Source organism: Pungitius pungitius, chromosome 7 (genome assembly GCF_949316345.1).
Source record: "Pungitius pungitius chromosome 7, fPunPun2.1, whole genome shotgun sequence".
Lineage (NCBI taxonomy): Eukaryota > Metazoa > Chordata > Actinopteri > Perciformes > Gasterosteidae > Pungitius > Pungitius pungitius.
Genome location: NC_084906.1, coordinates 20,826,976 through 20,846,877, shown reverse-complemented (window position 1 = coordinate 20,846,877; position 19,902 = coordinate 20,826,976). Strand labels below are relative to the sequence as shown.

The window sequence follows — 19,902 nt, the reverse complement described above, 5'->3', positions numbered from 1 at the left end:
AATCATCCCTGACCCGATGGCCGTCATTATGACCTCCGACAGTCACTGATGATTGCGTGCTTTGCGTCACAGATTCCTCTTCATCCAGTGCCAGATGTTCTAGTACACGAAGTCCTCAACCTGGCATTCAAGCACTTTAAACACAAAGAGGGGTAAGTACTCCTATATTAATGTTTCAATAGGTCACTGTCACTATAAGCCGTCATTAATGACCCTTCCTAAAGGTTATTTAGCTTTTTATGAGCAAGTCCTGTTTTCTTTTTAAGGTCCTCATTTTTCTCCAGTTGAGAAAGTCAGCAAATGTTTTTTGGAGTTTTTAATTGAACAAAATTTAATGGCAAAAATGAGTAAAATGGCAAAACTTTTATCTCAGTGAATTCTTTCCTAGCTGTAAAGTCCTAAACCGGAGAAAAATAAATTTTCAAGGATCTATTTTAAAAGTGATCTTTTCTTTCTGTGAAAACATGTTGGAATGTTGTTGTTTTTTGATCATGTGTTGTTGTAATACTCATTTCTGCCACCAGAGGCTGAAGTGCACCATTTCCTCCTGTTTTAAATGGGACGAAAAGCGTTCAGGATTTTCCAGTTGAAGTTTAATTACACAACGAACAATCCACTCAGTTCTTTCTTTCATCTTCACAGATGAAAGAAAAGTTGTTCCCTGTTAAGTTTTGCTTCTGAGGCCTTTTGTTCCGTGTCTTCAAAAAAAAGCTGTCCATTTGTTTCAGACTTGATGATGAGTGCTTTGATTGACAGGTACTGCGGCCCAAACACTGGCAACGTGCACATCATCGCAGACCTGTACGCCGAGGTCATCGGGGTCCTCACACACTCAAAGTGAGCCGACTCTCTCTCTCTCACACACACACACACACTTATTCTCATTAGGTTTTCCACATGTGTGTATTTATATTTGTGCTCAGGTTTCAGGCGGTGAGGAAGAAGTTCATCACGGAGCTGAAGGAGCTGCGGCTGAAGGAGCAGAGTCCCTACGTGGTCCAGAGCGTCATCAGCCTCATCATGGGCATGAAGTTCTTCCGGGTCAAAATGTACCCGGTGGAGGACTTTGAGGCCTCTTTCCAGTTCATGCAGGTGAAATATAGTCCTTTTTTATGTTGCTACGGTTACCGTGGCTGATATGAGTGTTTGTTGAAGTACTCCTGACGTTGTTTATGTAATGTTCAAAGGTGGGTACATTTTTCCACCTTGTTCAACCCCAGTAAGAAGCTGCAGTTCTTAAGATGCGCCTGTGTTAAAGCTGTCTCATGTACTTTGGTGACGTTGATGCTCTTCTCTAGGAGTGCGCCCAGTACTTCCTGGAAGTCAAGGACAAGGACATAAAGCACGCTCTGGCCGGCCTCTTTGTGGAGATCCTCATCCCCGTCGCCGCCGTGAGTAAACGCCGCCTCCCCGCCATCTTCACTCGCTTCTCCGCGCGTGGACGCCTCTGACGAGTCCCTCTGTCCCCAGGCGGTGAAGAACGAAGTCAACGTGCCATGCCTGAAGAACTTTGTGGAGATGTTGTACCAGACGACGTTCGAACTGAGCTCCAGAAAGAAGCACTCCTTGGTGAGAACAATTCACCTCTTTTCTGTCTTTGCCTCGCTGCATCTCTGCGGCTTCTCCTTTTGTCAACTTCTGTTGTATCCAAAAATAAATGAATGAATACGTCACTATTAGTTTATGTTTACTCACCAAGTCCCATCTGGATTTGATCTAGTAAGCAGAGATGCACCGATGGCACGTGGTTGTGATACCTTCAAGGTTCCAGTCATGGAACATATTTTAATTCAATGGAATGTTGATTTAAGTTACTCCCATTTTCACCCAAACTGGACTAAGATACGGGATTTCGTGGAATCAAAGCTACTGGACAAATTGGCGGTGGTCCGCTCCTTCTCACCCCGTTCTGTCCCCCCAGGCTCTGTACCCTCTGGTGACCTGCCTGCTGTGTGTCAGTCAGAAGCAGTTCTTCCTCAACAACTGGCACATCTTCCTCCAGAACTGCCTCTCGCACCTGAAGGTACCCCCCTCCCCCCCCCCCCCCCCACACCCACCCAGGGTCTTGCACACAATCCATTCCACAACGTTTGCAGTACGACGACGGCGTTCTTCGGGTCTGAGTGTTTGTTTTAGGGCCCTCAGGTCTCATGATGTTAGAATAATAACATTTAGTTCTGAAGTGCTCTGTGGTTCTGTCTCATAATGATGTACTTGACCCTAATTTATAAACAGCCAAATCCGGATATGAATAGCACTTGACTTTATAACGTAATAGTGTTTATTTTCAAAAACAAAGCTTTAATTTATGCTCAGACGACCGAATCCAAACATGAAAACAACCGCAGCAGGTTTGAAAGAATCAAAGCGTAGCATCAATCTCCTCAAGTGCTGTTTTGCTCCGGTCTGTTAATGACTCCCAGCAAACCAATCACCAACCGATCCAACCCACCTTCCTCGTGTCCCTGACCCTCACCGCCCGCTGCCCTGGTTGTGATTCTGTGACCTAGTGGATGCTCTTCTGTCTTTGTGATGGTGGTTTCTGACGGTCTTCTCTCCAGTGATCTCTACGGCTTCCTTCGTTGTTTCAAACGGCGTCAATCAGTCGCTCTGCGTTGTGCTGATTCTTTGAGATCCTTTCCAGATTGTGTGTGACGGTGATTCTTACTGATTTAGGGGTTCTTGTTACCCTGTTTACCCTGTGGCTGCTTCTATAAAGATCACCAGGAGTGATGTTTGTATGCGGTTCTGTTCTTCAGTGTCAGTGTGTCACTACAGTAGATGGAACAAAGCGATGTTCTGCTCTGGACTACTTTAGACACTAAAAGAATCTGTAACAGTCCATATATACTCTAAAACTATGGTGCTTTTGTAGAGAAGAAAATACAAACTCCATTCACATAAACAGGGATTGAACATCTGAGTTGCTGCTGCATCTGTTGGTAAAAAGGAGTTTAAAGGGTTATTTCAGATGGCTCTGTGTTTTTGTGAATGGAGGCTGGTGTCTGTAGCTTTAGGCCCCTTCAGAAAGGTAAAGAGATGGGAATATTCTAAATATAGCGAGCACTTGGACTGATACAGGTTCTTTCTCACACTGTAGTAACACACGGACTCAGAGCTTCAACACTTCACTGCAGAATGTGATCCATTCAGCTTTTAATCTGGTGTTTTACAATCTAATGACAGCATATCTGGGCTGCTTCAAAGAGGATTAAGGCCCAGCCTCGTGGGCAGTGATTGGGTGATGCTGATTTGGGTGTCGGCTTTGTAAAAAAAACCAATGGCTCCTCCCACTTCCCATTCGCACCTTCTTACATGTTCTTTTCCTCATGCTTCTGTTTTCCCTTCCATCCACTCCTCCCCTTAATTTGTCTGTTTGTCAATCTGTCTTTTTACAGGCCACAGCATGTCTTTGCTTTAGCACTTTAAAGTTTTAAATAAAGACTTTATTTATTTATACTGTTACCCTTTATCAATGGCATGCCACTAATAAAGCCACCAGCTTGTGTTTTATTACAGGACAACAGTTTCATATTTGTTTAGTTTTTGCCTTTGAATTGCATGTCGTCACCCCCCCCCCCACCCCCCCTCAAACCCTTCATTCTTTGTCTCCTGTCATGTGATCTTTCTTTCTCACGTCGACTCGCTCTAGATGCCGTCTAACAACAGCATCCGCAAGCAGATTGAGACGCTGCAGGTGAGTTTCAGCAGCGAGCTGCACGCTGTGACCCCCCCCCCCCTCAACCCTCCCGAACAGGAAGCTAGATTATAGACTATGGAAGTTGCGGCATGAGGAGTGAAGGTCCCCTTTTATTGTTTAAGCTCGTTGCTGTGGTTACGATGGTATATCTGATGGTGTCTTTGGAGCACATTCCCACTCATGTTCAGACGTGTACGTCAACGGTTTGTGGTGCTTTTCCAAAAAGTGCATTTTAAAAGAAGTTCAAACCAAATCCTTTGACGTTCGCTTGAAGCATTTCATCCATTTCATGCAGATTTCCTCAGTTGCTTTTGCGTCAGCAGGATTTGCGCGATGACGCCACCAGGAAGTAGACCGCAGCGGCCCTCCTGATTGGCTGCAGTGGGCAGCGAGGGGCTCTCTGTAGTGACATCGAGTCGAAGACTTCCTGTGTGGTCATGTGACCTCTCAGGCTCTGTTTTTGGTCGGTGATGATGACTGAATGTGTGACATCCAGTTACATATTATGATTTGTTTCATAAGGATGCACAATGTATTTGACAATAGTACGATATATTGGTTATGGGTTAAGTTACTGGGATATTTAAACTAGCTGAAACAGTCCGTCCATTTACCAGCTGCAACATTAGTTGCATGTTAATACATCAGTGATTAGCTTCAAATATATTTTGCTACTTTATTAGCCAAAAACAGTAGCTGCCAATTTAATATCACTATTCAGATTAGTGTGTCCTTAGTTTATATCAGCAGACTGTTGCAGAAATGTATTTGAAGAGAACCTGCCTCCGACGGGGGTGTACTTTTGCTGAAGTGTGCGTTTACACCGAGCTTAAACGCATCAAAGCAGCGATTCTATTTAATGCATCGAATACTTTTAGTCCCACAGCGAGGACATTTGCAGTGTGAGAGCAGCAAAAGAGACTGAGAAACATCCAGAGACCCACATACAAAACATGTCCAAGTCTGCATCATTGCACTTATTAAATATTGATGTTGCACAGAATGATACATAAATGTATAAATATTAGATGAAGTACGTGCACTCAGACCTTCACTCGTCAAACAAACATATCCTAATGATCACTTGTAACTTGGGTTAATTGCTTGTGGCTAATGCAATAAGAGTTGGATCCATAAGCGTAATGACGTCTGGCTGCTTCTCACGTTTCATCATGCGTTGAATCCGGTTTGCATTCACTCGGACCCTGACAGCTTGTGCTCATGTCTCAACAATATGTTCTTTAGAACCGCCGATCGGTCTGAAAGGTGGTCGTCGTGGTTACGTTCCCAAAGAGACACTTTTAACTGTTCAGACATCAGTCAGGGGCTCGATGTCGCCAGGTGAGTCGGATGCTTTTCCAAAAATGACACGTCTGTTCTATCTGCAGAACAAAGACCCCAAGATGTCTCGCGTGGCTCTGGAGTCTCTGTACAGGCTGCTGTGGGTCTACATCATCCGGATCAAGTGTGAGAGCAACACTGTCACACAGAGGTCAGTATCTCACACAGACGCTGTGGATCGATGCAGCCAAGAACAGAGCAGTAACATGAGCTAAAAATCCCCCCCATCCCCTTTCTCCTCCCCCCCCCTAGTCGACTACTTGCCATCGTTTCAGCACTTTTCCCCAAAGGCTCGCGGAGCGTGGTGCCCAGGGACACGCCACTCAACATCTTCGTCAAGATCATCCAGTTCATAGCTCAGGTAAGTTTCAACAGTTTGAAAAGATATGATCCATTAAAAAAAAGAGAAGCTTGTCATCAGATCTCATCATTTCTGTTTGAAATCAGTACGCGTTGAGCATCAGTCGTACTTTACGCTGAGAAGGTCGTGAGCTTCCTTTAGAATCTTCTCTCTGGACCCCTGCAGAGGGCAGATGGCTTTGCGCCCAGATCTTGGTTTTAAAAGCAGGTGTGAACACCGTTAGTGAACGCTGCTCCGTTGGTCCCTACAGGAAAGACTGGACTTTGCAATGAAGGAGATCATCTACGACCTCCTGTGTGTGGGCAAGTCTCACAAGACCTTCGCCATCAATCCGGAGGTACAGTAGCGACTTGAGGCTCTGACGTGGTGGTTTGGTGGCTTCCTCCTGTCACCACCTCTCGTCCTGTCAACAGAGGATGAACATCGGCCTGCGAGCCTTCCTGGTGATCGCTGACAGCCTCCAGCAGAAGGACGGAGAGCCTCCGATGCCCACGACCGGGATCATCATGCCCTCCGGCAACACCCTGCGCGTCAAGAAGATCTTCCTCAACACCACGCTCACCGACGAAGAGGCCAAGGGCATCGGTGGGCTGGCTTCTTCGCCCCTTTCAGGGGATGCAAAAGGCTTTTTCAGTTGAGATGATAGGGTTTTTATGTTGTGTTTTCCAGGCATGCAGCTGTACTACCCTCAAGTGAGAAAGGCCTTAGATAACATCCTGCGCCACCTGGACAAGGAGGTGGGACGCTCCATGAGCATGACCAACGTGCAGATGTCCAACAAGGAGCCCGAGGACATGATAACGTACGTCGTGCGCAGACTTCTTTTTTGCGTTTCCTCCGACCGGAAGTTCTCACGAGGCGTGTTTGGTCCCACAGGGGGGAGAGGAAGCCCAAGATTGATCTGTTCCGCACGTGTGTGGCTGCCATCCCGAGGCTGATCCCGGACGGCATGAGCAGACAAGACCTGATCGAGCTTCTGGCCAAGTAACCCCCCCCCCGGCCCCCCCTCAAACGCCTTCCTTCAACATGAGTCCACTATCCACCACGGCTCTCTAACGCCCCCCCCCACCTGCAGGCTCACCATCCACATGGACGAGGAGCTGCGCGGCCTCGCCTTCACGACGCTCCAGGCCCTGATGGTGGATTTCCCGGAGTGGCGTGAGGACGTCCTGTCGGGCTTTGCGTACTTCATCGTGCGGGAGGTGACGGACGTCCACCCCACGTTGTTGGACAACGCCGTCAAGATGCTGCTGCAGCTGCTCAGCCAATGGAGGCAGGCGGTGCAGAGCAGCAACAAGGGCCACGAGGCCAAGGTTGGTGATACGGTTCGCTCGGATGAAACTAGGAGAATGGTTTTATTCCTGGAGGAATTAAAGATGATTCTGACGAGCGATCAAATGTAAAACCTGAGTCACATGGGAAAGGAAACCGTTAGAATCAGAATATTTTGATGTTCTCTCCTTAGGGCTCCAGCAGCGGCCGCTCTCTGTCCCTGGAGCGCACCCCTCTGCTGGGGGTGCTGCACGTGGTGGAGGGTCTGGCTCTGGTGGTGCTCTGCAGCTGCCGCCCCGCCACACGCCGGCTGGCCGTCAACGTCCTCAAGGAGGTCCGTGCGCTGCACACAGCACTGGGTATCTGCAAGGTGATTACTCCACCCACGAGTAGCTGTCAAAGACTTCGATCCGCGTAGGTACTGCTTTTTTTTTTTCTCACATTTGTTCCATCCACCTCAACCTTGCAGGGGGATGAGGAATTGGCCATCGACGTAATGGACCGATTGAGTGCGTCGGTGCTGGAAAGTTTTATTCATCTCACGGGAGCGGACCAGGTATTAATGCCTTCTCCTACCTGCAGCATCATAAACCCTGGAACCACTTCTGCAGGGCTGAATTGGTCTTTTCTCCCCAGACCAACCTGCTGTATTGTCCCAGCGGCATCGATCTGCAGACGCTGGCGGAGTGGAGCTCGTCTCCCATCAGCCACCAGTTCGACGTGGTGAGCCCCTCGCACATCTGGGTGTTTGCCCACGTCACCCAGGGCCAGGACCCCTGGGTCATCAGCTTCTCCAGCTACCTGCGGCTGGAGAACCTGCCCAAACATTGCCCCACCGCCCTCAACTACGCCTGGATGTTCGCCTACACGCGCCTGCAACTTCTGTCTCCGCAAGTCGACATCAAGTAGGTGTTCCCCCACACAGTTGTGTTTGTTCGTCCCACAGGTGCCTACTGTCCTCTCTGACCTCTCTCGTTACCCCTCGTCACTCTTCAGCAGCCCCATCAACGCCAAGAAACTCAACAGTCTGAACAGCAACGACTCCTACGTGGGCCTCTGGAGGAACTACCTGATTCTGTGCTGCAGCTCCGCCTCCTCCTCGCCCTCCATGTCCTCGTCGTCCTCCACCTCCGGCTCCGTCCGCTGCTCCCCGCCTGAGACGCTGGCGTCCACGCCGGACAGCGGCTACTGTTACGACTCAAAGGTCAGCAGCGTAGCCTGAAGCCAGAAGCTCCATCGTCAAGGGTTCCTTCTTTCCTACGGTCAATTCAATTCAATTCATTTTATTTTGTATAGCCCAAAATCGCAAATTACAAATTTGCCTCAGAGGGCTTTACAGTCTGTACACATGCAACATCCTCTGTCCCGAAACCCTCACATCGGCACAGGAAAAACTCCCCAAAATATGAAAAAAACCCTTCAATGGGGAAAAAAGGGAAGAAACCTTAGGGAGAACGTCAGAGGAGGGATCCCTCTCCCGGGATGGACAGACTGCAATGGATGTCATGTGTACAGAATCAACAATGTAAAAGATGTACAATACATTCAATTTCTCTAACTGAAATGATACAAGTAATTGCAAGTAGCAGAAGAGGTGTACGGCAGGACCACTGCAGGGACAACCTCCATCAGATCGAACCACCATCCACAGAGGCTTCTGTGGGGAGGGAGAGCAGAAAGATGTTGGTTTTTGATGACAGTAATATGAATCATATTTAAAGTAATGATGATGGCAGCAGCAGGTGTCAGCAGAGCCATGAGCCAGGAGTCAGAACCGGGGTCCGCACGAAACCATGATCCACGGAGACCTGCTAGGCGAGAAAGCACAAAAAACTCCCGGAAAGAAGCTTAATTAGTGATGTACATTAATAAAGCATGGATGATTGTGGGAGGAGAGAGTGAGAGTGAGAGAGGGGCTCGGTGTGTCCTAAGAAGTCCCCCGGCAGTCTAAGCCTAGAGCAGCTTAACTAAGGGCTGGTCCAGGCTAACCTGAGCCAGCCCTAACTATAAGCAATATCAAAGAGGAACGTTTTAAGCTTTATCTTAAATGAACTGACCGAGTCTGCCCCCCGGACTGAAAGTGGAAGCTGGTTCCACAAAAGAGGAGCTTGATAACTGAAGCTCTGGCCCCCATCCTACTTTTTAAAACTCTAGGAACCACAAGTAGCCCAGCATCTATGGAGCGTAGATGCCTTGTAGGACAATACGGTGTAACAAGCTCTTTAAGATAAGACGGTGCCTCACCAGCAAGTGCCTTGTAGGTGAGGAGAAGTACCTTAAATTCTATTCTTGATTTAACAGGAAGCCAGTGCAGAGAAGTTAATACAGGAGTTATATGATCCCATTTCTTAGTTCTTGTTAATACACGTGCTGCAGCATTCTGAATCAGCTGGAGAGGTTTAAGCGATTTACAAGAGCAGCTTGATAACAAAGAATTACAGTAATCCAGTCTAGAAGTAACAAATGCATGAACTAGTTTTTCTGCATCACTTTGAGACAGGAAGTTCCTGATTTTTGATATATTCCGTAGATGAAAAAAGGCAGTCCTTGAAGTCTTCTTTATATGAGAGTTGAAGGACATATCCTGGTCGAAGAGAACTCCAAGATTTCTGACGGTGCTGTTGGATACCAGAGCAATTCCATCCATAGAGACTGTATCACGTGACAGCTGACTTCGAAGGCGCTCTGGGCCTATCATGATAACTTCCGTTTTTTCCGAGTTTAACATCAGGAAGTTGCAGGTCATCCAGGTTTTGATGTCTCCAAGACAGTCCTGAAGTCTAACAAGTTGGTTGGTGTCTTCTGGCTTGATCGATAGATACAGTTGAGTATCGTCTGCATAACAATGGAAGTTTATGCGGTGTTTTCTGATAACGTCGCCCAAAGGAAGCATGTACAGGGTAAATAGAATCGGTCCAAGCACAGAACCTTGTGGGACTCCGTGACCAACATTGGTGGTCCTCGATGATTCACCGTTCACAAACACAAACTGGGATCGATCCGATAAATAAGATTTAAACCAGCTGAGTGCAGTTCCTTTGATGCCAATCAAGTGTTCCAATCTCTGCAGCAAGATACGGTGATCGATGGTGTCAAATGCAGCACTGAGGTCCAGCAATACAAGAAAAGATACAAGTCCTTGGTCCGATGCAAGTAGAAGATCATTTGTAATTTTCACCAGTGCTGTGATGCATTCGAAATCCTGACTGGAAATCCTCGAACAAAGCATTGTTTTGTAGAAAGTCACATAATTGATTCGCGACAGATTTCTCCAGGATCTTAGCGAGGAAGGGAAGATTAGAGATGGGTCTGTAGTTAGCCAACACCTCTGGAGCTAGGGTAGGTTTCTTCAGAAGAGGTTTAATTACAGCTACCTTGAAGGACTGTGGTACATGTCCTGTCAACAAAGACAGATTCATAATATCCAGTAGGGATGTGCTAATTAACGGAAAAACTTCCTTAAGCAGCTTAGTTGGAATCGGATCCAGGAGATAGGTGGAAGAGTTGGATTTCAAAATTGTAGAAGTCAGTTGATCAAGGTTGATGGAAGAGAAACCATCCAAGTAGGTATCAGGGCCCACGGCTGCGTCCAAGGATCCTACATCCGCGGACGGGTTGGCTCCGGTTGGGGGTAGTAGACCATCAATTTTCTCTTTGATAGTCAGAATCTTATTATTGAAGAAGTTCATAAAGTCGTTACTACTGAGGTCCACAGGAATACACGGCTCGACAGCGCTGTGACTCTCTGTCAGTCTGGCTACAGTGCTGAAGAGAAACCTGGAGTTGTTTTTATTTTTCTCGATTAATGATGAGTAATAAGATGCTCTTGCGTTACGGAGAGCCTTCTTATATGTTTTAACGCTGTCTTGCCAAGTTAGCCTAGATCCTTCTGATTTGGTGGAACGCCATAACCGCTCAAGTTTCCGCACAGTTTGCTTTAGGTTCCGGGTTTGAGAGTTATACCAAGGCGCGAACTTCCTTCTTGTTGCCATTCTTCTTTTGAGGGGAGCAATACCGTCCAGCGCCATTCTCAAAGAGCCTGTGGCAGTATCAACAAGATGGTCGATTTGTGACGGACTGAAGTTTTCACAGGAGTCTTCTGATATCTTGAGACAGGACACTGAACTTAGAGCAGAGGGAATGGCTTCTTTAAATGAGGCTACAGCGGTATCCGATAAACATCGACTGTGGAAACCCTTGGCAGGAGGAGGAGATTCTGGCAGTAGAAATTCAAAGGTTATCAGACAATGGTCGGACAGGAGAGGGTTCTGTGGAAAGATTGTTAAGTGTTCTATCACAATACCATACACAAGAACCAAGTCGAGGGTGTGGTTAAAACAATGAGTTGGTTTGTTTACAGTCTGACAGAAACCAATTGATTCCAGCAAAGAGAGAAATGAAGTACCAAGGCTGTCGTTATCGACATCCACATGAATGTTAAAGTCACCCACTATAATTACCTTGTCCGTTTTAAGGACCAAACTCGTTAAGAACTGTGAAAATTCACATAAAAATTCAGAATAAGGACCTGGGGCCCTGTACACTATTACAAAGAGAACCGGCTGGATTATTTTCCAGGTTGGTTGTGAAAGACTGAAAGTCAGACTTTCAAATGAGTTATAATCCAGTTTAGGTTTAAGGTTTATTAAAAGGCAGGAGTCATAAATAGCTGCCACTCCACCCCCTCGGCCTGTGCCTCGGGGGATATGAGTATTAACATGACTTGGAGGAGTCGCTTCATTTAAGCTAAAGTACTCCCCATCCGATAGCCATGTTTCAGTAAGACAGAAAATATCAACATGGTTGTCAGATATTAGTTCATTTACTAAAACAGCTTTAGAGCACAGAGATCTAATATTCAAAAGACCCCCTTTAATTCTCCTAGTTTGTTGCACAGTTGTATTGTTACATTTAACTTTGATTAAGTTATTAAATATAACTCCTCGGTTGTTTACCTTTAACTTAAATAACGGTGTCCGTGGGGCAGAAACAGTTTCTATAGAGTTAATTACGCTGAGTGACTGCTCGGAATGAAGCGTAATTAAGGTCACTGAACACATCATGTGTGACGAGCACAAAGCATTTTTATGTTTCATACATTGTCTTCTACTCGTCTCATTTAAAGCCTCGTACCTGTTTTACCTGAATTTAATAATCCTAAAACCATTGTGTGTGTCTGCAGATTGTTGGTACTCCGTCCCCCTCCTCCCTCTTCAAACACATCGTTCCCATGATGCGCTCTGAGAGCATGGACATCACGGAGTCTCTGGTGTTGGGGCTTGGCAGGACCAACCCTGTGGCCTTCAGGTACACAAAGTAAAAGACCAGTCCTTCACAGCCAAAGTGGATCTGGGGAATGAAGGACTGATTGGAGTTAACTCCATTAGATCCAGGAAATGAAATGACCTTTTAAACGTCTGACGTCCAGACGTCTGAAGCTTCATATGCTCTGCTCCACCTTGAACTACTTTTAACTGTGAATGCTCCTGTCTTTCAGAGAGCTGATAGAGGAGCTCAACCCCATTATAAAAGAAGCTCTAGAGCGAAGACCTGAGGTGAGTGCAGCGCACTGATGCCCTCTGCCACGCTTCTCTGTTCAGCAGAACACGATTCTGAGTCTCTACTTTCCGCTGTGTTTCCTCCTCAGAACATGAAGCGGCGCAGGCGCCGGGACATCCTCAGGGTCCAGCTGGTCCGGATATTTGAGCTGCTGGCCGACGCTGGCGTCATCAGTCAGATGTACGTGGTCCACCGCTTGAGTGTGCGCCTTTTTTAAATCTGCCCGCGTGGTGACCTCTCCTTTCGTGTCCCTGACTGTGCAGAACCAGCGGAGGGCTGGACGGGGAGAGCCACTCTCTGAACAGCACGCTGCTGGAGTACGTCGATCTGACCAGGCAGCTGCTGGAGGCCGAGAACGACAAGGACTCGGACACGCTGAAGGACATCCGTTGCCACTTCAGCGCGCTGGTGGCAAACATCATTCAGAATGTCCCAGGTACCGTCTCCCAGGTTCAGATCGCGCGTCTTCGCGGCGGCGCTCTGACGTGTGCTGACTTCCGTTTTGTGTCCAGTGAACCAGAGGAGGACCATCTTCCCCCAGCAGTCGCTGAGACACAGCCTCTTCATGCTGTTCAGTCACTGGGCCGGCCCCTTCAGCATCATGTTCACCCCCCTGGACCGCTACAGCGACCGCAACATGCAGATCAACCGCCACCAGTACTGTGCTCTGAAGGTACGCGCGAGGGGGGCGCGGGGGACTCGGCGGCCCACTCGACACCCGCTGAGAACTAACGGCTCCTCTCACACCCCCCCCCCCCCCCCCCCCCCCCCCCCCCCCAGGCCATGTCGGCGGTGTTGTGCTGCGGCCCCGTGGCCGACAACGTGGGCCTCTCCTCCGACGGGTACCTCTACAAGTGGCTGGACAACATCCTGGACTCCCAGGACAAGAAGGTGAGGAGAAGCCTCTCGGGCCTCTGGATGTTACACATGAGGGAATAAACACACACTTTCTGTAGGGCTCCCCGAGGTCATCGCTGTGTAGCGCGGGTTCACGTGGCGCCGCCCAGTGGTGTTCGCCAGTTCTGCACCAAGCCCGAGCGTTCCATCAAGTGTTCCACCCGGACCCTGAATAACATCCCTTTTAATACAGTGGAAAAAGAATCCAAGACACTTAGTGCCATTCAAATGTTCCTACTGATGCTCCTTATTGCACACATCTTAGCAGCGTAGTTAGATGTCGATGAGTTAGAGGAAGTGAATCCCTGCGTTCTCACAGCGCCCGTGTGGTCCCCTCCTCCTCCTCCTCCTCTTTCTCCTCCAGGTCCACCAGCTGGGCTGCGAGGCTGTGATGCTGCTTCTGGAGCTCAACCCGGACCAGAGCAACCTCATGTTCTGGGCCGTCGACCGCTGCTACACGGGCTCTCGCCGCGTGGCGGCTGGCTGCTTCAGGGCCATCGCCAACGTCTTCCACAACAGGTCCCGCACATTTCCCCTATTGTGTGTGTGTGTGTGTGTGTGTGAGATTGGAGCCCGAGGACTGCGACTCAAACGTTGTTGTCACATTTTCCTCTCAGGGATTACCAGTTCGACACTGTGGTGCTGCTGAACCTGATTCTGTTTAAGGCGGCGGATTCTTCCAGAGAAATCTACGAGGTGGCCATGCAGCTGCTACAGGTCAGAGGAGCTCTTTGTCCTCCACCAAGTACACTGAGGGCCGCTCCATTAACGTTTCGTGTGTGACTCGTAGATCCTGGAGCCCAAGCTGTTCCGTTACGCCCACAAGTTGGAGATCCAGCGGACGGACGGCATCTTGACTCCACCCTCGGCGCTGCCTCACCTCTACTCCGTGTCTTACTACCAGCTGTCCGAGGAGCTGGCCAGGACTTACCCGGAGCTCACCCTGCCCGTCTTCTCAGGTCTGTAACCAGTGTTACCACAGCCCCCCCTTTCGAGAGGCCAAAAGACTCGATTACGATTGCCTCAAATTGCAGATACAGGATGCTCTTATAAGAACAGACTAACCCCCCCCCCCCCCCGCAGAGGTGAGCCAGCGGATCCAGACGGCGCACCCCGGCGGGCGGCAGGTCATGCTGCACTACCTCCTGCCGTGGATGAACAATGTGGAGCTGGTCGATTTGAAACCAGACACACGGCGACCGGATGACGGCGGCGAGGAGGACGAGGAGGAGGAGGAAGAGGCGGCGGTGCGCGAGCGGGAGGCCGCGATGGTCAACAGCCGGCGCTGGCTCCGTGGGGAAGGGTGGGGCTCCCCTCGCGCCACAACCATGGTGCTCAACAACCTCATGTTCATGACTGCCAAGGTGAGGCAACGCGCCGGCTTGTGGTTCGTTGATCCAGGCGCCGCGTTGCTTCATCCGTTGCTCTGTTGGTCCGTCAGTACGGAGACGAGTTCGCCTGGTCGGAGATGGAGAACGTTTGGACCACGTTAGCAGACAGCTGGCCCAAGAACCTCAAAATCATCCTGCACTTCCTCATCGGCATGTCGGGGGTCAGCAGCGACCCCAGCCTCCTGCCCTACGTGAGTCGCGGGAGGTCTCCATCACGCCGCCGCTCGCTCCTCGCCTCTCTGACTGAGTGTGTGTCCCTCAGGTGAAACGGGTGGTGGTCTACCTGGGCAGAGATAAGACCATGCAGCTGCTGGAGGAGCTGATGTGCGAGCTCGAGTTGACGGAGCCCGTCTGCTCGGCCGTCACTCACATGGACAACCCCCCCTACTACCGCATCAGCTCCAGCCACAAGATCCCCTCCGTCACCTCAGGTACGCCCGCCGCCGCTCGGCCGGACCGCATCACGTGATCGACGCCACGTGGTGAAACATTTATCTTCTCCCTCAGGAACAACCTCCAGCACCAACACCATGGTGGCAGGAAACGATGGTCACCACGACGGCAAGATCAAGGACTCCAACATGGAGGACAGGTACGAGCGGGTCAACGCCCCCCCCAGACCCTTCTTACTTTGCCTGGCAACACACTTAATGTACATTTTGGTGAGGCTGTGATGTTTCATGGAGTTTAGGCTCCGCTCTTAATAAGTCTACAGTGAGATGAAGTAGAACTTGAGACTCATAGAACTGATGATACCAGAGTTGATGCGTGTCTCCTCTGCAGCTACACCCACCTGGACATCTACAGCGGCCTGAACAGCAACCTCAACCGCCAGCACCACCGCCTCGAGTCCCGGTACAGCAGCAGCTCCGGAGGCTCCTACGAGGAGGAGAAGAGTAAGAACCCCCCCCCCACCCCACCCCGCTCATCATCACACCAAACGCCCCTCGAAGCCCCTCCCTCCAACATTTCTTTCTCCCCCTCCAGGTGACTCCATGCCTCTTTACGCCAACTGGCGTCTGAAAGTGATGGATCACAACCGGCCGGAGCCGCTGCCCTTCCCCCCCACGGGGGGCTGCTGGTCCCCCCTCGTGGACTACCTGCCGGAGACCAACTCCCCCGGTGTGCCGCTCCACCGGTACGCCGCCCGCCGCCTACGCCGCCCTCTGCTGTACTCCACCGCGTTCTTGAGCTTACTTCTCCCTTTTGTTCCAGATGCAACATCGCGGTCATCCTCCTCACCGACCTGATCGTGGACCACGGGGTCAAAGTGGAGTGGAGTGCCTACCTGCACCTCCTGCTACACGCCATCTTCATCGGTAACCGCCACGCACACACCCAGCTTCCTACTTCTTTTAATGATATTTCCCTTTTACATTTCATAAACAAAGAGAAATGTTCCCTTGCAAGAATCCATAAATGTAGGCGGGGCCTAACCGACCTGCTCTTCTTTTTGAATCCTCTACCGGCAAAGGTCACATGATCTAATCTCTGGTCTCCCTCCAGGGTTCGACCACCAGCACCCGGAGGTGTACGAGCACTGCAAGCGTCTGCTGCTCCACCTGCTGGTGGTGCAGGGAGCCAACAGCAGCGTTCAGTCCGTTGCCATGGTGCTGCTACGCAACCGCGACTACAACGAGCCGAGGGTCCTGACCGTGAAGCCGGTAGCTCCGGAGATCAACCTCACAGGTTAGAGAACCAGCAGAATCAGCTGTAGGAGAAAGAAGATGTCACTCAGAGAGACGACGAGAATATATCATTCGGATTTCTGTTTGAATGGTTTCCGATGATGATGCATTTAATGGTTAGACCTGCACCGCCAGAGATTCTCTCAGGATTAAACGTGGGCCTATTTATTAGAGGAATATTCTACCGTTGCCTGCATCGTCCCCACAGGAGTGCAGCAGCTGCTGTCGCAATGTCAGCCCTCCCCGATGACCGACTCCGGCCTCAGCTCCTGCTCCACCTCCTCCAGCATGAGTCTGGGTGCGGGCGGAGCCGCCCTCCCCCACCTCTCGCCCACGCTCCTCAGCGAGGTGGATGCCCCGCCTGAGCAGGACGAGAAGATCAAATGTCTCATCGAGTTCATCACCTCGAGGTGAGAGGACCCGTTGGCTTTGAGGTGTTTAATGTGTCACTGTTACACTGTCTCGCAGCACGTTGCTCACTCATGGTCCATCGTTTGCTTTCATGCCTCCAGCAGTGTGTGTGAGAAGGAACCGGGTATTCTTTGCTTTTCATTCGCATGGTTTTCGTTTCTCTGCTTGGTGGCATCTTGTTCTCCTGTTGAGAACATCGGCTGATGTTTGAGGTGTGGTTTCATTTGATAACTTTAAAGGTTGGAGTGTGTTTGTTTGAACTTCTTCTCCACAGTATCTGTCTATCTACAGTAGATTACAAAATAATCTATTAGAGAACGATGTATCTAGAATGTTTCCCCTCTTTAGTACTGAAACAAACGCGACACGACAGCTAATACTACCGAGACGATTCGTATCACATAGTTAAACAGGTGGTGTTTTCAACCTTCAGAATGAAGAATGAAAACACCGTGAGAACTTGTCTGCTTTGAGTGTGATGGCATGAAAAGTGTCCATCTCTTTTTCCGCTGACTATTTAATGTTTCAGAGCAGAACCACAGCCTCGGCCTTTTAATACGGCTTTTAGAATATTAAGATTCTACTGACGAGTAACGTAACAGTCCACCGCTCTGCTCCGGTAGGAAGCGCGGCCCCCTCTGGAACCACGAGGACGTGTCGCCCAAGAACCCCAACATCAAGAGCGCCGAGCAGCTGAGCGTGTTCGTCCGCCACGTGGTGACCGTCTTCCAACACCCGCCCTCAGGTCCGTACGGCTCGCAGCGTCCCGCAGATTCAGGCTCGGGCATCGTGTTCAAGTCTGCTTATACCCCCCCCCCCCACCCCCTCCCCCTCTTGCAGGTTTCCAGCTGGAGTCACTGCTGAGCGAAGCGGCCCTCCAGACGGCGCTGTCCTGCTCCTCTCGCCACTACGCCGGCCGCTCCTTCCAGATCTTCCGGGCACTGAAGCAGCCGCTGAGCCTCGCCACGCTGTCGGACGTCCTGTCTCGGCTGGTGGAGACCGTGGGGGACCCGGGGGAGGAGGCGCAGGTAGAGGGAGAGGGTCCATGTTATGCAGAGAGACGCTGATACATTGTTTTTGTTCATTAATACACCAATTCAGAAATATCCGATACTCTTCAGCTCTACTTCCTTTAGGAGCATTTACAGCACAGTTTCCACTTTCTCATATAAAACGAACCATTTGTTGTTTCGGTAAACGTGGAATCTGTATCTTCAGGAATCACAGGAAGTGCGTTTGCCCCACAGGTGGGTCAGGTATTTAACTCGGGTTGGTGTCCTCTCAGGGTTTCGTGATTGAACTCCTTTTGACTCTGGAGTCGGGCATCGACACGCTGGCCGACTCGGTGAAGAGCTACGACCTGCTGACCGCCCTGGCACAGTAAGTCCTCCCCCCCTCCCCTCACAGCCGCCGGCCTCCGCTGCGTCGGACGCAAGTCACCGGCGAGCCTCTGTTCCCCTGCAGGACCTCCGCCCGCGATCACCTGCTGGGGCCGAAGTTCGCGACCAACAGGAAGAGCACCGGCCAGCTGAACGTGAGCGGCGGCGGCCTCTTCCACTCCGCTCACACCCGCAGCAACTCCCTGCGCGCCAGCCTGGTGGGCGAGCGCAAGGCCGACCGGCGCCGCAGCAACACGCTGGACGTGGCCGACCGGCTGAGCGGTAGCCACGGCAACCTGGCGCGCACGCGGAGCTTATCGTCGCTCGGCGGCGGGGGTCCAGGAGGGGAAGCCATCCCCCCCGTGGACCCGTCCAACCTGATGGCCACCGTGTTCTGGATCGCCACCTCGCTGCTGGAGTCGGACTACGAGTTTGAGTACCTACTGGCGCTGCGGCTGCTCAACAAGCTGCTGGGTCAGCTGCCGCTGGAGCGCGCCGACAGCAGGGAGCGGCTGGAGAACGTCCAGGCCAAGCTGAAGTGGTACAGCTTCCCCGGGCTGCTGCAGCTCTTCCTGAAGGGCTTCACCTCCGCCTCCACCCAGGAGCTCACCATCCACCTGCTGAGCAAGCTCATCAGCGTCTCCAGGCAGACGCTGGTGGACCCGTCGCAAGTGGCAGGTGGGTGTGCACCACTGACAGTATCCATTTAATAAATAAATATATATATATATATATATATCCAGAAATGAGCTATAAAATGTCAGGAATCGACTCTAACAACAGGTTGTTTTCCTCCCATAAACAACTGTAAACAGTCATAAATGTACAGCTCTGTAATGTATCTGCATTACTCTAAAACACCTTGTATTGATTATTCTTTTATGAATGTGGCTCCATAATTAGTAACGTAAAGCTTTCCGGTGCTGATAAATCTGGTAAATCTCTCTGGGAAAGGCTCATCATATAAATATTAACAATAACCTTCGACATCTGGTCAGTTTCACCAGAGCTTGTGTCTTCCATCGCTGTCAGTTGCATCCTGGGATGATCACGCGTCTCTTGGTGCCTCCTCAGGGTTCCCCCTGAACATCCTGTGCCTCCTGCCGCATCTCATCCAGCACTTCGACAGCCCGACGGCGTTCTGCAAGGAGACGGCTGACAAGATCGCCAAGCTGTGCGCCGAGGAGAAGTCGGCCACGCTGTCCAACCTGGCGCACATGATGAGCCTGTACAGCACGCACAGCTACTCCCGCGACTGCACCAACTGGATCAACGTGGTGTGCCGCTACCTCCACGACGCCTTCGCCGAGATCACCCTGAACCTGGTCACGTACCTGGCCGAGGTACGTCGCCGTGGAGACCGGACACGACGTCGTCTTGTGAGAGCAGGCCTGGTGACGTTGTCTCTCTGTCCCTCGCTCTCAGCTGCTGGAGAAGGGCCTTCCCAGCATGCAGCAGTCCTTGCTGCAGATCATCTACAGCCTGCTGAGTCACGTCGACCTGTCGGCGGCCCCCGTCAAGCAGTTCAACCTGGAGATCATGAAGATCATCGGCAAATATGTCCAGGTGAGCTTCTCACAGTTAATTCTCATCAAGTACATCTGCAGTGACTCAGTAGTATAAGAATATTCATCATTAAAGGCAAAGCTTTACTTGGCTTGGTACATATGCCCCCCCCCACCCCCCCCCTTTACAAGGCTTATTGTCCAGCAGGTGGCAGCGTTCATTTACAGGAACACACCTCTTCTACTCGTTTTGGTCTGGGATAAATTAGCATTGTATTAATTGCTAAATATGTTGACAACTAACCGATTATTTGCAGCTTTGAAGCCGAATGCAGCGGAGTCAGAATTCCCTTCTATTCTCACATGGTCTGATGTTTGGGGGGGGGGGGTCTGATGCA

The 19,902-nt window shown here is 50.5% G+C and overlaps 1 protein-coding gene across 12 annotated transcripts in view; it reads left to right on the top strand.

The window, feature by feature from the left end:
- fryl (furry homolog, like) overlaps positions 1-19,902 on the top strand; it is a 48,108-nt gene that overhangs the window by 16,906 nt on the left and 11,300 nt on the right. For 8 of the 12 annotated variants that reach the window (XM_062563569.1, XM_062563568.1, XM_037470421.2 and 5 more), the window contains 42 exons: positions 73-152; positions 757-837; positions 924-1,092; positions 1,299-1,391; positions 1,471-1,569; positions 1,922-2,023; positions 3,653-3,697; positions 5,089-5,192; positions 5,294-5,402; positions 5,653-5,739; positions 5,816-5,987; positions 6,072-6,204; positions 6,279-6,386; positions 6,478-6,715; positions 6,868-7,044; positions 7,144-7,230; positions 7,311-7,579; positions 7,671-7,878; positions 11,857-11,981; positions 12,172-12,229; positions 12,322-12,413; positions 12,497-12,669; positions 12,746-12,906; positions 13,014-13,124; positions 13,495-13,649; positions 13,748-13,847; positions 13,921-14,089; positions 14,214-14,494; positions 14,572-14,712; positions 14,784-14,952; positions 15,029-15,113; positions 15,305-15,417; positions 15,509-15,659; positions 15,737-15,840; positions 16,028-16,210; positions 16,418-16,619; positions 17,244-17,365; positions 17,461-17,648; positions 17,906-18,000; positions 18,085-18,677; positions 19,074-19,342; positions 19,425-19,565. In XM_062563569.1, the coding sequence (XP_062419553.1) occupies positions 73-152; positions 757-837; positions 924-1,092; positions 1,299-1,391; positions 1,471-1,569; positions 1,922-2,023; positions 3,653-3,697; positions 5,089-5,192; positions 5,294-5,402; positions 5,653-5,739; positions 5,816-5,987; positions 6,072-6,204; positions 6,279-6,386; positions 6,478-6,715; positions 6,868-7,044; positions 7,144-7,230; positions 7,311-7,579; positions 7,671-7,878; positions 11,857-11,981; positions 12,172-12,229; positions 12,322-12,413; positions 12,497-12,669; positions 12,746-12,906; positions 13,014-13,124; positions 13,495-13,649; positions 13,748-13,847; positions 13,921-14,089; positions 14,214-14,494; positions 14,572-14,712; positions 14,784-14,952; positions 15,029-15,113; positions 15,305-15,417; positions 15,509-15,659; positions 15,737-15,840; positions 16,028-16,210; positions 16,418-16,619; positions 17,244-17,365; positions 17,461-17,648; positions 17,906-18,000; positions 18,085-18,677; positions 19,074-19,342; positions 19,425-19,565 (6,342 nt within the window). The remainder of the gene's footprint in view (positions 1-72; positions 153-756; positions 838-923; positions 1,093-1,298; positions 1,392-1,470; positions 1,570-1,921; positions 2,024-3,652; positions 3,698-5,088; positions 5,193-5,293; positions 5,403-5,652; positions 5,740-5,815; positions 5,988-6,071; positions 6,205-6,278; positions 6,387-6,477; positions 6,716-6,867; positions 7,045-7,143; positions 7,231-7,310; positions 7,580-7,670; positions 7,879-11,856; positions 11,982-12,171; positions 12,230-12,321; positions 12,414-12,496; positions 12,670-12,745; positions 12,907-13,013; positions 13,125-13,494; positions 13,650-13,747; positions 13,848-13,920; positions 14,090-14,213; positions 14,495-14,571; positions 14,713-14,783; positions 14,953-15,028; positions 15,114-15,304; positions 15,418-15,508; positions 15,660-15,736; positions 15,841-16,027; positions 16,211-16,417; positions 16,620-17,243; positions 17,366-17,460; positions 17,649-17,905; positions 18,001-18,084; positions 18,678-19,073; positions 19,343-19,424; positions 19,566-19,902) is intronic. The other 4 variants (XM_037470428.2, XM_062563565.1, XM_062563567.1 and 1 more) reach the window with 1 other exon arrangement.